The 24,396-nt window shown below is 40.9% G+C and overlaps 1 protein-coding gene across 9 annotated transcripts in view; it reads left to right on the top strand.

The window, feature by feature from the left end:
• Nucleotides 1-24,396, top strand: part of SYNDIG1 (synapse differentiation inducing 1) — a 148,907-nt gene that overhangs the window by 66,146 nt on the left and 58,365 nt on the right. For all 9 annotated transcript variants that reach the window (XM_081033966.1, XM_081033967.1, XM_081033968.1 and 6 more), the window contains exon 3: nucleotides 13,375-13,512. In XM_081033966.1, coding sequence (XP_080890092.1) covers nucleotides 13,375-13,512 — 138 coding nt within the window. The remainder of the gene's footprint in view (nucleotides 1-13,374; nucleotides 13,513-24,396) is intronic.

Here is a 24,396-nt window from a genome sequence, read left to right as displayed (position 1 = left end):
GATCTAATACCAATCCTGCTCAAACTCTTCCAAAAAATTGAAGAAGAGATAGTACTCCCTAACTCATTTTATGAGGCCAACATTACCCTGATACCAAAACCTGGTAAGGACAACACAAAAAAAGAAAACTACAGACCAACATCTCTGATGAATACAGATTCTAAAATCCTAAACAAAATCCTAGCAAATCGAATACAACAATGCATTAAAAAGATTATTCATCACGACCAAGTGGGGTTCATCCCCGGGGCACAAGGATGGTTCAACATCCGCAAATCCATCAATGTGATATATCACGTAAACAAAATGAAGGACAAAAACCATGTGATTGTATCAATTGATGCAGAAAAAGCATTTGATAAGATACAACATCCATTTCTGATTAAAACACTTAATAAAATTGGTATAGAAGGAAAATACCTCAACATAATAAAGGCTATATACGACAAGCCCTCAGCTAATCTCATAATTAATGGTGAAAAGCTGAAGCCCTTTGCTCTACGTTCAGGAACACGATAGGGCTGTCTCCTATCACCTCTGCTTTTCGACATAGTGTTGGAAGTCCTTGCCAGAGCAATCAGGCAAGAGAAAGAAATAAACGGCATCCCAATTGTGAATGAAGAAGTTAAATTGTCACTCTTTGCAGATGACATGATGCTATATATAGAAAACCCTAAAGACTCCACCAAAAAGCTATTAGAAACAATCAATGAATACAGTAAATTTACTGGCTACAAAATCAACGTACAAAAGTACATTGCATTCCTATATACCAACAATGAAATCTCAGAAAAAGAAATACAAAAAACAATTCCTTTTGCAATTGCAGCAAAAAGAATAAAATACCTAGGAATAAACTTAACCAAGGATGTGAAGTATTTACATGCTGAAAACTATAAGACATTTTTGAAAGAAATTGAAGATGACAGAAAGAGATGGAAAGACATTCTGTGCTTATGGATGGGAAGAATCAACATAGTTAAAATGGCCATATTACCCAAAGCCATATACAGATTTAATGCAATCCCCATCAAAATCCCAATGGCATTTTTTAAAGAAATAGAACAAAAAATCATCAGGTTTGTTTGGAACCACAAAAGACCCCGAATACCAAAGCAATATTAAAAAGAACGAACAATGCTGGAGGTATCACACTCCCTGATTTTTCCTTGTACTACAGGGCTACAATAATCAAAACAGCTTGGTTTTGGTGGAAAAACAGACACATAGACCAATGGAATAGAATTGAGAACCCAGAAATAAAACCACAAAGATATGGACAGATAATTTTTGACAAAGAAGCTAAAAACATACAATGGAGAAAAGACAGCCTCTTCAATAAATGGTGCTGGCAGAATTGCCTCTTTATTTTGTCGATGGTTTCTTTTGCTTTGCAGAGAATTTTTAGTTTGACATAGTCCCATTTATTTAAATTAGCTTTTACTTTCCTTGCCTTTGAAATCAAATGCATAAAATGCTCTTTGAACCCAATGTCCGTAAGTTTAGTACCTATCTTTTCTTCTATGCAATTGATTGTTTCAGGTCTTATGTTCAGGTCTTTGATCCATTTTTTGTGAATTTTGGTACATGGTGACAGTAAGCAGTCTAGTTTTATTTTTTTGCACGTGGCTATCCAATTCTCCCAGCACCATTTATTGAAGAGCCTGCCTTTGCTCCATTGTATATTTTTGGCTTCTTTATCAAAAATTATCTGTGCATACTTATATGGGTTTATTTCTGGATTGTCAATTCTATTCCATTGGTCTTTGTTTTTGTTTTTCTGCCAATACCATAATGTTTTGATTTTTGTTGCTGTGTAGTACAAGATGAAGTCAGAAAAGGTGATAACTTCAGCATTATTCTTTTTCCTTAGAATTGCTTTTTCTAACCAGGGTCATTTGTGGTTTCATAGAAATCTGATGAATATTCTATTTCTTTTAAAAATGCCATTGGGATTTTGATGGGGATTGCCTTAAATCTGTATATTGCTTTAGGTAAAATGGCCATTTCAACTGTGTTGATTCTTCCAATCCATGAACATGGAACATCTTTCCATTTTTTGTGTCTTCTTCAATTTCTTTTAAAAACATCTGTTAGCTTTCAATGTAAAGGTTACACATCCTTGGTTAAGTTCATTCCTAGGTATTTGTTCTATTTGTTTCAATTCCAAAAGGAATTGTTTTTCTTTTTTATTTCGTTTTCTGAGATTTCATTGTTATTCTATAGCAGGGGTGTCCAAACTGCGGCCCATGGGCCAACTGCGGCCTGCAATCCATTTTTAATTGGCCCACAGCAAATTCCAAAAATATATTTAGTTTACTTAAATAAACCATGTGAGGCAATACATACTTCATCTTGAGTGAGTAGCCCGGCTGTTTGTGTATTTTACCGCATATGGCCCTTGGTGAAAAACGTTGAAAAAAGTTTGGACACCCTTGGTCCATAGGAATGCAATGAATATTTGTACATTGATTTTGTAGCCAACAACTTTACTGTATTTGTTTATAGTTTCTAATAGCTTTTTGGTAGAGTCTTTAAGGTTTTCTATATATAGCATCATGTCATCTGGCTAATATCCAAAATATATAAGGAACTCATACAACTCAACAACAAAAAAATTAAACAATCCAATTAATAAATGGGCAGAAGACCTGAATAGACATTTCTCCAAAGAGGACATACAGATGGCCAATAGATACAGGAAAACATTCTCAACATCACTAGTCATCAGAGAAATGCAAATAAAAACCACAATGAGATACCACCTCACACCAGTTAGCATGGCTATCATCAATAAGAAAAAACAAGTGTTGGAGAGGCTGTGGAGAAAAAGGAACCCTCATACACTGTTGGTGGGAATGCAGACTGGTGCAGCCAATATGGAAGGCAGTGTGGAGGTTCCTCAAAAAATTAAGAATAGAATTACCATATGACCCAGCAATTCCTCTCCTGGGTATTTACCCAAAAAATCTGAAAATATTTATCTGTAAAGATATATGTGCTCCACTGTTCATTGCAGCTTTATTTATGGTGGCCAAGACATGGAAACAACCAAAGTGTCCTTTAATAGGTGATTGGATAAAGAAGATGTGGTATTTATACACAATGGAATACTACTCTGCCATAAAAAAGATAAAATAGTGCCATTTGCAACAACGTGGATGGATCTTGAGATTATTATGCGAAGGGAAGTAAGTCAGACCGAAAGAGTTGAGAACCACAGGATTTCACTGATATGTGGGCTGTAAAACTGAAAGCAAAAAAGAAACCAGACAAACAAATAAAGAAACAAAAACTCGTAGACACAGACAATAGTTTAGTTGTTACCAGAGATTAAAGTGTAAGGGTGGTGGTAGATGAGGCTAAAAGGGATCAAATAAATGGTCATGGAAGGAGAACTGACTCTGGGTTGTGAACACACAATGGGATTTATAGATGATGTAATACAGAATTGTATACCTGAAATTCATGTAATTTTACTAACAATTGTCACCCCAATAAACTTTAATTTAAAAAAAGAAGAAAATAGGGTAATGGGGTACATTATACAATGGAGTATCACTTGGCCACAAAGAAGAATGAAATCTTAACATTTGCAATGATACGGATGCACCTAGAGAATATTACACTAAGTGAAATAAGTCAGATGGAGAAAGACAAATACCATATGATCTCACTTATATGTGGAATCTAAAGAACAGAATAAAGGATTTATCTTCTGGGTTAACTTTATTTTTACACCAACTCAGAAAATTTTATTTTTAAACCTTTACTGGGATTAATGTCTTCTAGAAATACTTCCCTTCTCAGGGAATATAAAATAATTTATATTATTTTTGGCCTCTTAGCAGGGGGCCAAAAAAATTTTTACTTCTCAGTGATGCACTAACTCCCATGTTGTCAAACATTTTTTGTTTTTTGTTTTGTTTTGTTTTGTTTTGTTTTGCTGTTGTTGTTTTTTAGCTGACAGCCATTTGTTTTATAAAATTTTTTTTGCTTGGGAACCCAACATGCAAAACAGGAAGAGGCAAAATTGGGTACAAGAAGGTTTTGGAACTGAAGGCTGTCTATCCCATCCCCTGTCCTTCACAGAGGCCACAGACCACTGCATGAACTATAGCTTGGGAGTGCCCCTCTATAAATGACAAGTGATGCTCCCACCTGCATCATGGGCTCCGTGATGTCTCCCCAAAAGCAAATGGAAACCAACAGTTTAGACTAGACCCACCACGATGGCTAAGTGGATGTTTCCCCATTTTTAGCAATACAGAAGGAACACAAAATTGTTTGGAGCAACTCAAACAATTTGCAGTTAGAAATACATATTTATTAGGAAATCTCATGTTCCTGTTCTTTACTTCTGAATTAATGGAGATTAATGGAGAGTTGGTTAACAAAGAATAACTGAATTCCCAGGTTTTAAGAATTAGAATAGAGAGTTAAATGACAACCCTAGCCCTTCTCTCCTCTTCCCCTCTCCCTTCCACCTCTCCTGCACAAGTTTCCCTAGGGATCTTCAAATCCACAGCAATTTGGGAAAACATTGGGGTTCTTTCCAGCCCCTTGCCCTGTTCTTTAAGTGGTCCATGCAACAATGTGCTCAACAGACAAGTTATTTAGGGCTCCAAAAGGGCAGTTTCATATTAGAATAGAGGATTTTTGTTAGCTTACTTTTGCCTCCATCACACCAGTGTAGGAAATTGTCTCTATCTATAAGAAAATTACTACTAGTAGAAGAAACTAAATTATATACCCAAATTAATTAGTTAATAATTTATGGCAATATTTGCTTAGAAACTAAAATATCGTTTCCTTGCATTCCATGTTATCGAACCCCCAGATCTCTATACATCTTTGCATCTTTGCACACTGCAAGCCATGTGTGCATTACACAGAGTAGGTCCTCAGCAGAAATCTGTGGTTTTCATGTGGTCTGATTTTGGGTAAAACAGAGGCCAGTGGGCTGCAAGATTTTGGGGAGAGCCTGGTTGATTTCGCCTGGTCTTTCATAGCCAGGTTGGCCACAGATAACCCCTAAGTGGACACAAGTGGACACCTAGGAGCCACTCCAATATAGCAGGTAAAGGAAGATGGTCCCAGTGCTGACCTTCCGAGGACCTCAGGGCTCAAAATTCAGACATTGGCCTTGCCAACATGGCTCGCTAAGAGTTATTTCCTTTTGTGGCAATAAAAGCTCTGTTAAGTATTGACCTGTCTGGGGTATCAACAATGATTACCTGCACTTCTCTACTTTTCTGATGTAGATGGGGATACTGTGCTCTGTGCTGGATGCCAAGACCGTAGAATATCGAATATGCCTCTGACAGACACAGATAGTTGGGGAGCTTCATCCAGTATCCTGCATCTTTGCCATGGTTTATTCTTGGTGCTGTGCATCAGCTTCCCTAAGTAAGACAGCCTTGAACTTGACAAAATCATCATTCTCCCTCACCTTCCCTGTGGTCTCACCCAAATGTATGGTGAGGATGTGCATCCTGGAGTGCATAGGGAAGGCATTTTAGGTGGGGAAGGAGAGGAGCCAAGTTGGGGCACAAGGACTAAAGACAGTGAGTGCATTCATGGACACTGATAAGCCCAAAGGAGGCCCAAGGAACTCTGGGCAAACTTTGGGAACTTTGCTGCTTCGGTTAGTGCTGCCCATGTTGGCTAAGGGCACGCATGAATTTTTCATTCATTTGACACATATAGAGTAGGTGCCTACTGTGTACCAGGCACTATTGTAAGCACCTAGAGTATAGCTGTAAGCAAAACATGCAAAAATATCTGCCCTCATGGTGCTAAGAGGAAGGGAGTCAGGCTATATATAAGCCAGTACCAGTTGGGAGCAAAGGATACCCACCAGGCAGGTAAGGGGATAGTGGTGGGAAACAGCAGTGACAGTCTGGCAGGGTATCTGAGAAAGCTCTGATGAAAAGTGGCATTTGAGAAAAGCCCTGCATTACAGAAAGCTAGTCATGTACGTATCTGGGGAAGAGAGTTCCAGGCTGAGGGAATACTAAGCAAGTGCAATGGCCCCAAGGCAAGAGCATGCTGGGCATATTGGAGGAACAGCAGAGAGCTCTCTGTGGCTGGGAGAATGAGGTCAGAGTTAATAGTGGTCAGAGCCCATAAGACAGTTCTGTCCAATAGAACTTCCTGAGATGATGGAAATGCTCTATGTCTGTGTTACCCAGTGTGATAAGCACTAACAGCCTCTGGCTATTGAGCACTTGGCATATGGTAGTATGGCTGAGGAAGTAATCGTTAAGTATATTTGATGTTAGATAATTTAAGTAGTTCTATGTGGCTATGGCTGTGCACTAGTTAGCACAAATGTGGACAACATATGAGCCTCTGGTCTTGACCCTCAGTGAGACAGGTCCAAGGGACAAATAGTCATGTCTGACCTGCATCTCACTCTGCTCCCTTGGGTAATGTTGGGTTCCTTCTGATCCTGCTCCTCCAGCTGCTCATTGAGCAGTGGGCCCACATTATGTGATTTCCCTATGCTGAGTCTTAGGGAAATAGTATTCCACAGGATTCTTTGTGAGGACAGAGAGATAGTAGAAGCCCCTGCACCTGTTAGCACATCTGCACCTTTATCATATCCGTTGCCAAATAAACCTTGCTTGTTGTAGAAGAACTAAAACCCAGAAATGTAAAAAGAAAGAAAAAATCAATGATATGCCCACCATCCAGAAGCATCTAATTTCTAACACTGTGGAGGAAATATGATATATTCTACTTTCTACCCTGGTTTTTCCCTTCAATTATGATAAAAATCTTTCCAGGGCAGTAAATAAACATCTGTACCAACATTTTTCATGACTGTACGGAATTCTAAGTAGAATTCTTTTGTAATTTTGCTGTTTTTTAAAAGTATTTATTTATTTATTTAAAGTTTATTAGGGTGACAATTGTTAGTAAAGTTACATAGGTTTCAGGTGTACAATTCTGTATTACATCATCTATAAATCCCATTGTGTGTTCACCACCCAGAGTCAGTTCTCTTTCCATCACCATATACTTGATGGTGGCCAAGACATAGAAACAATTTCAAAGCATTGTGATCAGAGAATATGCTTGCTATTATTTCAATCTTCTTAAATTTGCTGAGGCTGACTTTATGCCCCAATATATGGTCTACCCTTGAGAATGTTCCATGTACACTCGAAAAGAATGTATAGTCTGATGTTTTAGGATGAAGTGCTCTATATAAGTCAATGATGTCCATTTCATCTAATGTGTAATTTAGGGCTCCTATTTCATTATTTATTTTCTGTTTGGATGATCTATCCATAGCTGTCAGTGATGTGTTTAAGTCCCCTAGTATAATTATGTTTTGGTCAATTTCTCCCTTTAGTTCTGTTACTAGTTACTTGGTATATTTTGGTGTTCCCTGATTGGGGGCATAAATATTGATGACTGTTATGTCTTCTTATTGTATAGTCTCCTTTACCATTATGAAATGTCCATGTTTGTCTCTTGTTACGTTTTTCACCCTGAAGTCTGTTTCATCTGATATCATTATGGCTACACCTGATTTTCTCTGGGTACCATTTGCTTGGAGTGTCAATTTCCACCCTTTCACTTTGAGTCTATGCTTGTCTTATAGCTGAGATGTGTCTCTTGGAGACAGCATATGGTTGGGTTTAGTTTTTTGATCCAATCTGCTACTCTGTGCCTTTTTATTGGTGAGTTCAGTCTATTTGCATTTAGGGTGATTATTGATATGTGAGGATTTCCTGTCATTCTGTCTTTAGTTTTCTGGTAAGGCTGTGTCTCCATTGTTTCTTAGCCTTTTTGTTGTTCTCCATTATTCCTGTGTGGCGGTATTTTATGATGTTTCTCTCTGTTTCTTCTTTTATTACAGTATATATTTCAGTTCTGGATTTTTTTTGAGTGGTTACCCTTAAGATTATGTAAAAGAAAGTTTGATATTTAGAGTATTCCATTTTCTTCAGCACGCTTACTTTCTCCATTCCCATATTCCGGTTCAGGCCTTTACTCTTCCCCTCTTTGTGTTTCGGTTATCACAAATTGTCCCTGTTAATGGTGGTCGAATAGCCTCCTTTAGTATTTCTTGTAGTGCAGGCCGTGTATTAGAAAATTCCCTCAGCTTCTGGATGTCTGGAAAGATCTTTATTCCTCCTTCATATCTAAAGCATATCTTTGCTGGATATATTTGTCTTGGCTCATGATTTGTCTCTTTCAATAGTTTGAATATTTGGTTCCACTCCCTCCTGGCTTGTAGAGTTTCTGCTGAAAAATCTGATGATAATCTAATGGGCTTTCCTTTGTAGGTTACCGTCTTCTTTTCCCTGGCTGCCTTGAGGATTCTTTCTTTGGTGTTAATTTCAGACAGCTTCAATACAATGTGCCTTGGAGAAGGCCTGTTGGGATTGAGGTAATTAGGTGTTCTATTCGCTTCTTGGATTCGAAGATCCAGTTCTGTCCACAAATTTGGGAAGTTCTCATTAACAATTTATTAAAATATAATCTCTATTCCCTCCTTTCTTTCTTCTCTTTCTTGTATGCTCATTATATTATATTGCTCTTTCTGATAGAGTCAGAAAGTTCTTGTAGAGTTCTTTCATTTCTTTTAAGTCTCAAGTCTCTTTCTTCTTCCATCTGTGTAATTTCCAGTTCTATCTTTTTTTTTTTTTTTTTTTTTCCAGTTCTATCTTTGATGTCACTGATTCTTTTCTCCATCTGGTCAACTCTACTACGTAAGCTGGGTATTTCATTCTTAATTTCTTCTATTGAGTTCTTAATCTCCAGAAATTTCATTTGGTTCTTTTTTAAAATTTCAATCTCTTTCGTAAAATGCTAATGTTGTTCTTTGATTGCGTTTCTGAGTTCATTAAATTGCCTTTCTGTGTTTTCTTGAATCTCTTTGAGTTTTTTCAGAACTGCAATCTTGAGTTCTCTATCATTTAAGTCACATATTTCCATATCTTTAAGTTCCTTTTCTGGAGACTTTTCACTTTCTTTCTGAGCTGTCTTGTTGCCTTGGTTATTCATGGCAATTACTGATTTATTATTTCTCTTCCTAGACATCTACAGGAGTGGCTTCTGCAACAGGTTGATAGGAAGAGGTCTTTCTTTTGTTTTCCAATACTTGCTCGTAGAATGTTTTATTTTCTCTCCGACTGCAGCCTTTTTTTTCTCTCTGACACAGTAGTGCTATGTTTTCTCTGCACTATTCCAGCTTCTCACACAATGGGGGGATTCCCTGGGAGACAGGCCTCTCCTCTGTTAATAGTTCACCTGGGTCATAGGGCGCCACGTGTCTGTGGGTGTGCGGAGAACTTTTGAACTTCCAAAGCTCTTTCTGCACCAGATTCAGAGCCCGTATGTTTTAGCAGTTCGGTTTACTCCTGCAGGGATCCGCCCAGATAGGTTGGGCCAGGGGCGGGGTGAGTTGTGAGAGGTGGCCCAGAGCAATGGCAGCGACCACCACCACAGCTGGTCCTGCTTCCACAGCTCCCACCCCTTTGCCAGAACTAGTTGGGCTGCGACTCTGTGTCTGCTGTCCACAGTTCTCAAAACAGCAAATATCCTGTCCTTTTGATCTGACACTGCTACTTTATCACTTCTAGCACCGGGCAGTTGGGGGAGGGGCGAGGTCTGGGAGGGTAGGGTGGGGGCTGCTTGTCTCAGTGTCTATGGCTTCCGTTCTCCACTCGGCAGTGAGAGCTTAAACCACCATTTTCAGCATTCTTCCCTCAGTCTTTGCTCCGAGGTCTCTGCCATGAGCGTTGGGTTCAGCCGTGTTATAGGCTGCCCCCTCAGCCCTGTGGGCCATAAGCGGAGCCCTAGCAGTGTGAGTTCTTCCCTCTCTCGCAGCTGTGGTAGTTCCGGGATGCAGCGAGCCCTGAGCACTGAGCTAGGTCTGCGTCCTGCGCTCTCACGGCTCCGTCCCTGCACTTCTCCCTTCATTCCTCCCCCGCTCGCGCAATTCACCCACCTGGAGGTGAATTCTGTAGTGGGCCTCCTCGTCTTGCCTGTCTGCTGTGGAGGGAGTCCTTTGTGGAGTTATTGTTGTCCGATTAGTTGTAAATTCCAGGGGAGCTTTACAGAGGCTCACCTCACGCCACCATTTTGATCTATACTTACCTGGCTTATTGGTATGTATAGAGCCTCATACAGGCAGCCTCATTCCTTGCTATTTGGTGACACAATGCCCATGACTACTTATAGCCCACTAATGGCAAAAAGAACATGGAAAGTAGGTAGGCTGCTTCATCTGCCCTGTGATTTGTCTGAATCTATTTTAAGATAGATTCTTAAATATTTTCAGGTTTAAAATATTTTAAATATTTTAACCAAAGGTGACTAGTTGTTTTGGTGCCATGTAGCCACAACTTTGCTATTTACCAAGTGTGCTTCCCTTATGCTTCTAAATAAAAATTTGTTTTTGGTTTATATACCACATATCAGTGAAATCATATGGTTCTCTACTTTTTCTGTCTGCTTGTTTTGCTTAGCATTATAATCTCAAGATCCATCCATGTTGTCACAAATGGTGCTATTTAATATTTTCTTACCAAAAATAACAAAAGAACAAGACAAACAAGTGAGAAACAAAAACTCATAGACACAGACAATAGTTTACTGGTTACCAGAGGGTAGGAAGGGAGGGAGGTGGTAGATGAAGGTAAACGGGTCAAATATATGGTGATGGAAGGAGAACTGACTCTGGGTGGTGAACACACAATGGGATTTATAGATGATGTAATACAGAATTGTACACCTGAAATCTATGTAACTTTACTACAATTGTCACCCCAGTAAACTTTAATTAAAAAAGTATGTGAAGGTATTTCTTTGGGGAGGGGTGCCCTCAAATCTTATTGTTTGCTTCATGGGTTAGTGATGTAACTCTAAGCAGCATCCAAAGATGGAAGTAGATGCTGCTAGCATTCCTATGTGATCTGAGGAGCAGTTCACACAGCAGTGGCTATTTGATTGGGAATACTTTCAACTGACCACTACCCCCACTGGCCTCCCTGTCACCACCAAGGAACAGACCACTCAAGAAGCAAAGTATTCAGAATCCCTGAGGCAGAGAAGGCACCTTATCTTTGGATAAGAAGCAATTGAGGCAAAATGGAGTTTGTTTATAGCCATGTTTTTGGTGTCCAAACACAACATACAGTACAGAGCTCTGGAATGAGCAGCCATTGATTGGGTGGTTGTGTGATTAGGCAATATTTCCACTTCTCAGAGCCCAGCTTTGCTCTTTGTAAAATAGAAATAACAATAAAAATAGGAACAACGCCTATTTACAGAGTTGCTGTGAATAATCTATCCAGCTCAGGTGTATACATGTAAAATACTTTGTGAACAAAGAAAACAAAACAAAAAATTAAACAAATATCCATAGACAGAGTTGTTGCACATGTGAAAGGACACCCACAAGCAGAATCTTGATCCATCAGCATGAAGATCATTAGCTCAGGGTCTGAATTGAGGGCTAGAAGAAGTGGCTGTCCTTTCAGTCCTGGTCATCCACCCCTCCAAGTGGGCTCTGTGGACACGGTCTGCCCTGAGATTGTCACTGTAGGCTCCTCACTTCCCAGAATTTCCCAGAACCTCATGCAGAGAGCCCTTCAAAGTGCAGCTCATTCTTTCCAACACAGTCTTGACACTCCATGTCACTTTATTTTCCAGAGTATGGGTCTGAAGACCCATGGAGTTGACACTACTGTTTGTTGGTGGAGAGGAACAGCTATTACAACATTAAGACTCTGCCTGGCAACACTACAGAGCCTTCATTCAAATAAAATATTTCAAATTCTCAGCAGGTGGTACATGTGCATCTCCATCCAAGCAGCTCTCAGTCCACCCATGAATCTCACTCATGAATCATGCATTCTTGAGAGCTGTTTAGTTCCCCTCTCTGACAGACATAAACATTGTAATTTTCATTTCCCCTATCGTTGAGGAGACCATATGGGAGGTGATGATGCAGAGTAAAGATAACATAAATTTCACGGACACAGCTCCATGGAGGGGATGCTGTGTGGTCCTCAACCCCACCAGTGGTCCTGACTAACCTGGGCGGAGACACGGCCCACCAGCAGGAAGGAGCTAGCCCTCTCTGAGAAGTGATGACTCAGACCCCCTGACCTGCAGCTTTGAGGTAGATGGGTGTAATGCAGAGAGTGTGTCACCCACTTCCATCACACCTCCAGAGAAAGTCCTTGTTTGTGATGTGAGTGAGCCCTTCAGAATTTGCCTGTTTTCTTTCAGTCAACTAGACAAAAGCAATCCTAACACAAAGCTTCTATCATTTCACTGCAGGACCTCTGCTGTCTGTGCACTGAGTAGAAGCTCTTATTAGCATTTTATGTGCATTTTAATTAATCAAAATTGGAAAGGGTACAATCATCACCTGTGGGCTTCATCTGTGTCTGAGTAGGAATGTCAGGGGAAACACGAGGACACACTGCGGGGGTGGTACTGATGGCAAAGTTGTCCACGTAGGTGGTAGGCTCACATAGAGTACGCACCTGAGTGTTTGGTGCTTCAGGTGACCACATTCACCTGAAGCCACCTGAGGAAGTTGCCAACATGCATTGCAGTTTGGTGCAGAATGTCTCCAGCCTGCAATAGGAGGCTGTATGTTTAACAAACTCCTGCAGCTCACAAAGAGAGCTAGGAAGCTAATGACCCTCTTTTTCAGGAGGAAATGCTCCATTTCCTTTTTAGAAAAAAAAAAGCTGGAGTAAAATAAGCACATCGAGTAACCCTGGTTTAGGGTGAGTCAGTGAGTGTAGCATGTGCTGATGAGGAAAGAAAATTCACAGTGGGGGACCCAGCAAGTAGGATAACCAATGAGGACAAAAGCATCCTCTACCCAGGTATGTAGAAATAGAAGCACTTTGGCAGGACCCAGCCCTTTAGCACCTTGGAGCACTGGTGTGCCCTCTGCAGCGAGGTTTGGTCAGTGTTAGAATCATCCCAGCTGCTTTTTAAAAACCACTCTGGCTCAGAATAAAAAGTAGAATTTACATATATATGTGTATGCCTTCTGAGAGTGCTCAACTCTATCCTTTGATAGATAAGACCTTTACCCCCACTGTCCAGCACTCCATCCCAAAGATCCCAAAGTAATTGACTTCTGTAGGATTTTATCTTCTGTGAGATGACTCAAGATTCTTGTACCTGGGATTTTTCTCTTCCTGTTCTTGGTAAGAATTCCCTTCACTGGGGGCTTCCTTTTGGGAGGAAGTACTTGCAGACAATCACTACAAGAGTGACCTTCCCGAGGGCTTCTCCTTGTGCCAGCCTCTACCTCCATGTCAAAAGGGTGTTGTAGAACAGTTCCTTTATTAATTCTCTTCCCCACCCATTTATCTCCTACAGAGCAACTACTCAAGTGACACAGAGAGTGAGGACAACTTCCTCATGATGCCCCCACGGGACCACCTGGGCCTCAGCGTCTTCTCCATGCTCTGCTGCTTCTGGCCTTTTGGTGTCGCAGCCTTCTACCTGTCCCACGAGGTAAGGCCTCGCTCTGTCTGTCACACATGCACAACACATCCAGCCAATGAAGATAGCCCAAGAAGCCATTCAGCTCATGCCACTAGAGGGGTCCATAATTTATGGTTGGAGAATAGGCCCTGTGGGGTCAGGGCCATCTCACCTCATTTTCATCATAGGACTACCGTGGCCCCTAGGGCAAGGTGGGCAGTCTTTAGGAAGAGGACTGAGTGATGGAAACAAGTGTACACTTGGGAAAAACAGATAGATTGGGGAGCGTGACCTTCAAGCAGGCACTTGAGCCCTGCCAGCAGGATTGAGCCAGTGCTGGTGCCCAGGGCAACAATGTCTAATTTAGTGAGAAAGGAGATGAAGGTGGTTTTGTTTTCTTTATGAAAGGCTCATTCATATAAAATATATTCTAGTTTCATACCGTATTTCCTCAAAAATAAGACCTAGCCGGACAATCAGTTTTTATGTGTCTTTTGGAGAAAAAATTAATATAAGACCCTGTCTTATTTTACTAGAATATAAGACCCAGTTTTATATAATATAATATAGTAATATGATATGATATGATATAATTAATATGATATAATAATATAATACCGGGTCTTACATTAATTTTTATTCCAAAATACACATTAGAGCTGATTTTCCAGCTAGGTCTTATTTTCGGGGAAACACGGTAGCAGCCTGGGCATACTCATCCCAAATTAATGTTCTGCTAGAGGAAAGGGTGTGGAGTGGCCATGCTTTCCTTCATCCAGGGCTTCTAAAAGTATCAGTTCCCAGCCCTTTTTCACTGCAAAGCATCCTTCTTGTTATGCCTTCATGGAACCCAGGTTTTGAAAGATTTCCTCCAGCAAATGAACAGTATTCTTTCAGAAATAACCTGTGTTCCCATTTTTATTAATCAAAGGAAGATGTTTATACTTGCTAATTAAAGCATGAGGTTTCAGCATCACCATGACCCACACTATCATCCCAACCAAACAGAAAGGCGGCTCCATAGCTTAGCCAGGGTGAGCGTGACACCATGCTCATTGATGTCCTCAAGGCTTCTTGAATTTTCCTCAGTGCTGGGATTCCCTTCCAGCTTCTAGGGTTCAGGCGCTGAAGCTTCAATCAGCTGATTCTGGCAGGTTTTTTGCTTGAAACATTTATTTATTTCTCTTGGCTTGAAAACAGATTCCCTGGCAGAGCCCAGCAGTGGCCTCTCACTGCTTCTTGCTGGCTTCCGTACTGATTCTGTTTTGTTTGACTGGTGAGAGCCCTTTTATGCCCTTTTCTTTTTCCCTTGTCCCCTGCTCCCTTTCTTGACACCATGGAGGAGTAGGGGAGAACAGTGAACTGACTGGCAGTGGTGCTCCTGAGGGCAGGAGCTTCTTTAGCAGGGACACTGGAAAGGCCCTCCAAGGCAGGGATAGGAAAGCTGAGGGTGGAGGTGGGGCCCTGTACAGCACTGCTCTGTGATTTTTGTTCTGGAGTATAATGGATGGGGCAGTGGGTGATGGGAAAGTCCAGCACTGCTGAGGTTGGGCTGAGTGGTTACTACATGTCCACGGATGACCTGGAGGGTCACTCTGAACACCTCTTGTGTGAATTTGTCCTACAAATGCGAAAGATCCCCATTCTTTGGGTACAAGCAGAGGCTGGAAATCAATTCTGCCATGTCTGGTAGGGACCTGAGTGGCTGTGGGGTAGGGCAAAGCCTGGGTGTGCCTGCACCCCAAGGAGAGGATGTGGGTACTGTGTACGCTGAGTACTGGGACACAGGGCGGGACCTGGAGAAAGCATATGGATAGATGCCCTCCGTATGGGGAACATGTTCGAAGAAGACCCCGGAGGTAGAATGCTTACCCACTCCTGTTTACACTGTACCCGGAACCTGGGTTAAAGAGCATACTGCACATTGACAGAGTCATTTCACTACAAAAGGGAAGGTCAAGATGGAGCCAAGAGAACTGGCTTCTCACACATTGTGGGCAGGTCTGGCTTTTCCCACGAGCTGAATATGTGGCGTCAACCCTCTCTCCTGCATTCCAGTCCCACCACATTGGCGTGGTGAAGGAGGGTCAGTCACTCCCAGCCTCCTGGGACCAATCCCACTAAAGAAAGCCTTTACCCTCACCTCCTGAGTAGGAGGTCACCATCAATATCAGAAATCTATTTTGATTGCCAAATTTTAGAGTGGGATTTATTTTTTTACCTTGGATTTCACTAGGACAGGTGTTACCTGTTCAAAGAGATGAGAGCAGACATCGCATAAACAAATCTGCAGGATACCTAGAGGAGGTAAGCCCTGGATAAAAGGAGAGCGCACAGGGAAACGTTGCCTACATGGCCAGATGCAGAGGCAGTCCCTTGTCTTGGCTGCTCCACGTATCCTAGGGTAAAGCCTCTGTCTCTGGAACAGGGCAAACTATGCACAGCATCTTTGTCTGAAAGATTGTAACTATAATAAAAATCAAAGCCATAATTGCAGAAACTGGAATTTAGAGTCTCTTTCTCCAAAAGTAATTTTATTCTTCACTTGGTAAGAATCTCTTAGACTTGGGCCTGAGAAGTCATGAAGTTTAATACCTTCAATAATAAAGATAATTCTGATTATTTGTTCGACAGTGAATGTGAAATGCAAGTTTTGTGGAGGCCTCTGGTCATATCTCTTGGAGGTGAAGGCAAAAGTGTAGGGGTTGCATTCAATGTTGGAATAAAAATAGGGGCCTCAGGGGTCCCTAGCTCTGTCCTTCTTTCCGCTGTGCTTTGAGGGTGAGCTCAGAAGAGAAGAAATCTCTGGAGGTGAGTGCACTTCACAGAGCTTGTATCCAAATCTTTCCACATGGGAACTCCCAGGCTGAGACCAGCTTTCTCCTTTACAGTCCAAAGCTGTGCAGTTCTGTGCTCTGCTGCAGACCTGAAGGCAACCACTCGTGGCACACAGGCTTCAGCACAGCCATGAGACTGCCATGCATGCTCTTTGTGCCTCTATAGCCTAACTGCAGACAGGTACTCGGATAGCAGGCAACTGTCAAAGGGCAAGCGTGTACATGCAATACAACAGACACACTCTGGGAGTCATCACACCCAATTAAGTCAGTGCTTTCCTGAGCAAATCAGCTGGGAGTTTTATCCCAGGCACTAGAGTGTCCAAAACCATCTCTGCAGTGCCCTTTGTGGTTGCCTCCAATGGGGGCTGGGGTGGTGATGTCAGAGTAGAGCAAATAGCATATTGATGAAGCCAAGACCCCTCAAGTTCCAAATGCTGTTCTCAAGGGAATCTTTGACATCGGTATGACTTTAGTTTGTTTGTTTTCTTTTCTTTTACCACAGATCATATTTCAGTGTAGTCACTGACAATTAGACAGTGTCTGCACTTTGCCAGACAACCACTCAGTGAGGTCAAGGGAGCATGAAAGGCCATTCCAGGAAAATAAAACAAAAATCTCAGTGGTTGGATAACATGGAGGAGTGGTGAGACAAGTTAACCGGACCTCTAGACTTGATAAAACCCGGGATAATTTTTGTTCTGTCCTATTCTAGCTGGGCCCAAGTCAGTAGGCAACTTCTCCATGCCTCAATTTCCTGATCCATGAAGTGGTATTAAATAACCTATGGCATAGAACTGACAGGGGTTAGGGAAGTGAAGTTAGAGGGGAAGATGCCAGAATGTTCCTGGAAAGCAGCAGGTGCTGAACACGCTCTACTGGAAATCCAAATTTTCAGCACACATGTGGGTTCCTAGGTGAAGGGACACCTAGAAACAGACATAGGTTCTTTTCTCCAATAGATTTCATAATTTGCAAGAGGTGTTAAGTAGTAGTAATGGTAGTAATAAAAGTGTTTGTAAACTGGGTAACATATGCTGATCTACTAGGTTCTGGTCCCATGTTAAATATTGCACATCTGGCTTCTGAGGGAGTGGTCCTGACCAATAGCATTGGCATCCCCAGCACTGTTAGAAGTGCACGTTGTGTGGGCCTACCACAGATCTGCTCAGTCAGAGACTGGGATGACAGCAGGAGCCTGGGAACCTGATGCTGCCTTCAGTTTGAGGAGTGCGAGTGCACACGCATGACCTTCCAAGGCTGTGTTGTGGCACTGCCATCACATCACTTTGATGTCAGAGTTCAGTGAGGCTGCATAGTGACCTAAGGCCATGGCTGGCTGGCAGTGGGCTGGGACTGCCAGGACAGCCTGGCTCAGAGCCCTCTCTAGAAAAGGCAATTGGTTGAGCCTGACTGTCATTAAGGACTTAATGTGGAGGACCGTGCAGGAGAATGAGTGTAGCATTTTCCACTTCATTTTGGTCCAGCACTCTTAATTGTTTGACCCAGCTCCAATGCAAGCAAGCTTCATAAACCATTTTGTAGAGAGAAAAGGGTTGTGTGCAATTTTGGTGAATACGTCTAGGAACTGATGCTTCTGATCGATGTTGAGAATAGAAAGGAATCCATAATTTGCTGAGCAACTGCTGTGAGTTAGTTAATATATACATTTTATCTCATTTAATATTTGCAATGAATCTGAAAGGTGGAAAATTATTATACCCATTTTATAGATAAAAAATGAATTTTAAAGGGATTTAGTTATAGAAATTAGAGAGGTAGAAAGTATGGGTACAAGGGGTAAGGGGGTGTGGGGTGGGTGATGAGGGTAAGGGGGATCAAATATATGGTGATGGAAGGAGAACTGACTCTGGGTGGTGAACACACAATGGGATTTATAGATGATATAATACAGAATTGTACACCTGAAATCTATGTAAATTTACTAACAATTGTCACCCCAATAAATCTAATTAATTATAAAAAAGATGCAAATACAGATATTTCTAATCCTTAAAATCAAATTTTCTGCAGTATAATTTTGACTTTTATCTATTTGAAAACAAAAATAGAAGCACAGTACTTGCTTCTGAATCTGATCCTCCACCCAGCTTGGAGGGTGGTGTAAGTGAGGAAGAGAAGCCCATTCTAGAAAGCGCTGTGATGCTTATCTTCAGCACTTTCACTCAACACCATGTGGCAGGTGCCAGCTTGAGACTCAAGCTGGAGACCTTCCCCCAAGGAGGCCTTTGGACCGTAACTGGGCATTGGGCAGACCTGAGGGCACCATGCCCTGTATCTACTGCAGATATCTTCTGCATTTATTATGTTATCATTTTATTTCATTTCATTTCATAAAATGTTTCTTTCCTTTGCTAACTGCAACATTGTAACAATAATTAAATGAGAAAGGGTATTAAGAATAGATTATGAATTTTATGAATAGAACCAGCAAAGGGAATTGGACAAATTAAGGGAAAAAAGGAAATCTCTTTATGGTACTACAACCTAGAAGAACGGGACTCCAACCTGGTCAGTAACTGTGTCCTTGAAATCCATTCATTCATCCGACATTTGCTGAGCACCTACTAACATCTGGGTGTAGGTATATAGCAGTGATCAAAACAGAACCACACCTTTACAAAACTGACATTCTAGTGATGAGAAGCAGGAAACAAATAAAAGTAAATTATAGAGTGCTCAATTGCAGTAAGTTATAAAAGAGAAAAATTAAGTTGGAAATGGATATGAGGCATACATTTTTCAATGGGGTGTTCATGGAACGGCTGTTTTAGAGGATAGCATTTCATGATAAAACTACAGACTGAGCCACGAGGATCTCTTGAGGAAGAGCATTTCCAGCAGAGGGACAGCCAGTGCGAGGCCCTAAGGTGGGAACATTACTGGGGACTTCGAGAATGATGTGGAGGCTCCCATGGCTGAAGCAGGTGCCCTTTGGGTTCGGAAGGAGGAAGTGAAGCCAGAGAGGTAACGAGACTCAGGTAGGTGGGGGTAGACACCACTGGGCGTTTTCGGTGAAAAGCCACTGGAGTGTTTGAGCAGGGGGAAACAACATCTGTGTCCACACTGTCGGGGAAGCATGTGGAGGGCAAGGGTAGAAGCAGGTACACCATGCTGGAGGCTGGTGTAATCATTTAGAAGACGCAGTTGTACTCTGGACTACGGTTATGGCTGAGAATTTAGACAAAAGTGAGGAGACAAGGATGAATTGTGGAAGGGTTGTGGTCAACAGATTTCTGTTGTGGGTGTGAGAGGAGGGAAGAATGGAAGGACCCCTTGAAAGGTGGAATCTCCACAGGCCAGGGGGAAGTGGAGGGTACTGTTTGCCAAAGGTATAGTCTGGGCTTTGACCCTTGACCTTTTGACCCTGGCAGGTTTGCAATGCCTGGTGGCATCCAAGTGGAGACACCAAATGGGAAGCTGGATGTGCACATTTGGGAGGAGATTCAAGGGAGAAGTGTGGGCTGAGGACAGGAATTAAGACCAGGTTTGAGTGTTAAGCTCTCAGCAATTAGGAGGCCAGTGGCAGCATTGATGAGCAGTCTTGGGGGTGCTGGAAGTGAAAGCCTATGAGTGTGGGCTCAAGAGAGAGCAGGAGAAAAATATCCAGATGACACTGAGCTGTGCTGCTGGGAACTAGAACAGTGAGCACTGTACAAAGTGTACAAGAGGGACTTCTGGGTGCTGGCTACACACTTGCTACCATACCCATAAGTGTAAAGCTCAGTAAGTGAAAACTGGCTTACTTACTAAGCATCACATTTATGATTTGTGTACTTTTCTGTAGATATGTTATACTTTAATTAAAAGGAATTTTTAAAATTATGGGAAAACAGCAATTGGGTATGGTACATTGAATTACCACTTTTGAAAAGTTTTGCTATAAACAGAAAGAGAGAAATGAGTGGTAGCTAATAGGAGAAGTGATATCAACAGCATTTATTTTTTAAGTAGGAGAAATTGTAGCATATTTGTATGCTGATGAATATGATCCAACAAACAGGGAAAATCAATGTTTCACTTGATAGGGGGAGGTGGTAAAAGAGAATTTCTGGTGAGACGTTCTTATGCAGGTAGGTGGAATGAGAAGTGGAGGGAGCTCATGAGTTCATGCAGAGTGGCAGGAGATGGGTGGGAGCTGCACAGGAAGCTGGGCTGAGGCACAAGGTGCTGATGTTTGAGGAGCAGTGAGTCTGCACCAGGGCAGGGAGGGCAGGGTTGCAGCACCTGATGGAGGTGAGCATGCCTTGGCAACCAGGACCTCTGCAGGGCTCCTTTAGCAACATTCTTTCAGTGCATATGCAGCTGTGGTGTGGGCAGAAGGGTGATGCACCAGGGCTGCCAACATGCCTGAAGAAGACCACAGAGAAAGAGAAGCAGGAACTCGGTGATGCAGGCAAAGGAGCAGTTGGCACATCAGGCCGTGGAATCTGTCTGAGTAAAATGGGAAGGGAGGATTTGAGGACAGTGTTGGGGGGGGTGGGGGGAACAGTAATAAATACGCCCCCTCCCTGTGCAGTAAGCATTTGCTGTGCTGGGTGCCATGCTGGTCATTTGCACACATTATCCCTCACTCACATCCTGCAACAGGCTTCTGAGGGTGGTGCTCCGTTCCACATTTACAAATGAAGAAATAGACTCTAAGAGGTCATGTAGCAGGTCCCATCTCACATTTCCAGGACAGAGCCTAGATCCCCACCCTGCTCCAACATCATTGCCCACTTATGGGTTGATGCTCAGTAATTAAGTACTTGGGGACTGACTCCACCCAAATAGTGTTTAAAGAAACCATGGGCATTGTTTAGACATTATAAATCCCTATATAGAGAAGAAGCATATTAAATACAGAATCCTTTCTTCTTGTTTTCTCAGTGAAATAAGAAGCCTGATTATAGCTTCCAGGGATATGTCTGTCCTTTCCCCATCTGACTCCATCAAGACTGAATAATATTAAATTACAGGAGAGAACCAGCAATCCTGAGTAATGATACATACTAAAGGTATTTGTTTCTCCTGAATGTGACTTTCTTCAGCAGAGTAGATATATAAGTCAAGTACATTGCAGGCAGTGCCCTTTCCCCTCTAAATAAGGGGCTCTGCAAATTCTGCAAAGGTGGCGGGAAACAATTATGGGATTTTGAATGTGAAAACCTGTCACTCAAATAAGCCCTAATAGAACACATGAGGGACATCATTGCTGTTCCAAAGGGAGTTAAATATTTCCTTTCTGATTCTTTACCCTGGATAGTAATACTAATTGTTTGTGGCTGGTTCCTAGTATTCTTCTCAGTGTTTTCAACCTGTTTCCCAGAAAGAACCCAAACTGTTCTATAATTGCCGTCAGGACATTGTGCCTCTCAAGGAGAATGAGGGCATGGTTTCCTGGCAGGCTACCAAATAATGCCATTTGTTGAATTTCATTTTCATAGTTGGTTCTTGAGCCACCGTGCTTTTGATATTATAAAAGAATCAACCTGTGGGGTTATCAGGACTTGCTTGACTGGCTCCATCTTGCAGTTTCTTTTTTTTTTTTTATTACTTTATTGGGGTGACAACGGTTAGTAATGTTTCAAGTGTACAATTCTGTAATACATCATCTATAAATCACATTGTATGTTCACCACCCAGAGTCAGTTCTCCTTCCATTACCATATGGATATTTAATCCCATTTACCCTCACCTACTATACCCCTCCTCCATTACCCTCTGCTAACCACTAAACTATTGTCTGCAAAAAAGTCGAGAACCGTATGGTTCCACTGATATGTGGGATATAAGCTGAAAGCAACAAAGGAACAAAAAAACAAATAAAAAAACAAAAACCCAGTTTCTTTTTTTTAATTAAAGTTTATTGGGGTGACAATTGTTAGCAAAGTTACATAGATTTCAGGTGTACAATTCTGTATTACATCATCTATAAATCCCATTGTGTGTTCACCACCCAGAGTTAGTTCTTCCATCACTATATATTTGATCGATTCTACCCTCATCTATCACCCGCTCTCCTGTTACCGTCTGGTAACCACTAAATTGTTGTCTGTGTCTATGAGTTTTTGTTTCTTCATTTGTTTGTCTTGTTCCTTTGTTGTTTTCACATCAAAAGAATGAAACGGACTGCTCTCTTTCATTGTGTACCAAAATTAACTCAAAATGGATCAAAGACTTAAACATAAGATCTGCATAGAAGAAAACATAGGTACTAAAATTATGTACCTTTGGTTCAAAGAGGATTTTATGAATTTGACTTCAAAGTCAAGGGAAGGAAAAGCTATAATAAATGAATGAGAGACTATGTCAAACTAAAATGCTTCTGCAAGAAGCATTGATTTGGGCCTTTCTTATTTCCTTTTTGGATACAAATACAAGGATAGATAGATACATAGATAGATGATTGATAGATGATAGATGATAGATAGATAGATAGATGATATATAGACCTCCAAAAAGACAATGTTGTTATTGTTTTGTATTGTCAGTTTTTATTTTTATATACACACATATTCCATTCCTTTTTTCCTTATTCCTTCCTGAATCATTGACCTCCTAGTTTGAATAATTTCCGTTTTGTCTAGAGAATGTCCTTTAGAATTTCCTTTAGTATGGATCTGCTGGTGTCAAATTCTCTCTTTTTTTTGTCATTGAAAATATCTTTTTGTTACTTTCATACTTTTTATTACTTGTACTACTTTTATACTTGTTTTCACTAGGTATAGAATTCTGATTCACAATTCCCTCTCCAGTTGTGTTGAGACTTCTGATAAACCCATTCATTGAATTATAATATCCTTTTTATAAATTCATCAGTTCTAGATTTTCTTTCATTTTTCTATTTCAGATCTCCTGTAATTCTTTTTATACTTTCCAATTAACCTGCCAAGATTTTCAAACTTATTTTGTTTCCTTGAATATAGTAAGTAGAGATGTTTTATAGTCTGTGCCTGATGATTACAATATCTAGAATCCCTGCAAGTCTGTTAGTCTTTTCCTCCGTTTTCTCATTCATGTTATATTTTGTTGAACTTTTTAAAAATTATATGCTGGTGATTATTTTTGAAAAATAAAGTATTCATTGGAGTATTTTGAGGTTTAGTATGAGGCCATCTTCTTCAGATAGGCTATTTCTTTGCTTTTGTCAGGATACAGGGCAAAAAGAATTCAGGGTCACCATAATCCAACCTCAAGTTTTTTTTTTCAAGTTCAAGTTGTTGGGGGGTTTTTTTGAAACGAAGCATATTACAACGTTATTAAAAATCCATTAATACATTAATATCAAGAATCTGAGTATTTTTTTAATTAAAGTTTATTGGAGTGACAATTGTTAGTAAAGTTACATATATTTCAGGTGTACAATTCTGTAATACATCATATGTATATATATGTGTGTGTGTGTATATATATATATACACACACACATATATATACATATACATATACACATATACATATATAATCACATTGTGTGTTCACCACCAAGAGTCAGTTCTCTTTCCATCACCATATATTTGATTCCCTTTACCCTCATCTACAACCTCCCTCCCCGCTTACCCTCTGGTAAACACTAAGCTATTGTCTGCGTCTATGAGCTTTTGTTTCTTCAATACTACCATTTACAACAACATGGATGGATCTTGAGATTGTTATGCTTAGAAAAATAAGTCAGACAGAAAAAGTCGAGTATTTTTTAATATTATTGATTTTTAAATATTTTTTCAGAACAATTGACATTCAATTTATTTTGTATTAGTTTCAGGTGTACAGAATAGTGGTTAGACATTTATAAAATTTATGCGGTGATCCCCCTGATTAATCTAGTACCCACCTGCCACTATACATAGTTGTTGCAACATTATTGACTATATTCCTTATGCTGTATATTACATCCTCATGATTATTTGGTAGCTACCGATTTGTAATACTTTTTTTAAAAAAGATTTTTATTGGGGAAGGGGAACAGGACTTTATTGGGGAACAGTGTGTACTTCCAGGACGTTTTTCCAAGTCAAGTTGTTGTCCTTTCAATATTAGTTGTGGGGGGTGCCGTTCAGCTTCAAGTTGT

Source organism: Rhinolophus hipposideros (genome assembly GCF_964194185.1).
Source record: "Rhinolophus hipposideros genome assembly, chromosome: 22".
Classification (NCBI taxonomy): Eukaryota; Metazoa; Chordata; class Mammalia; order Chiroptera; family Rhinolophidae; genus Rhinolophus; species Rhinolophus hipposideros.
The sequence above is the reverse complement of the archived record's forward strand: the minus strand, read 5'-3'. Positions and strand labels throughout refer to the sequence as shown.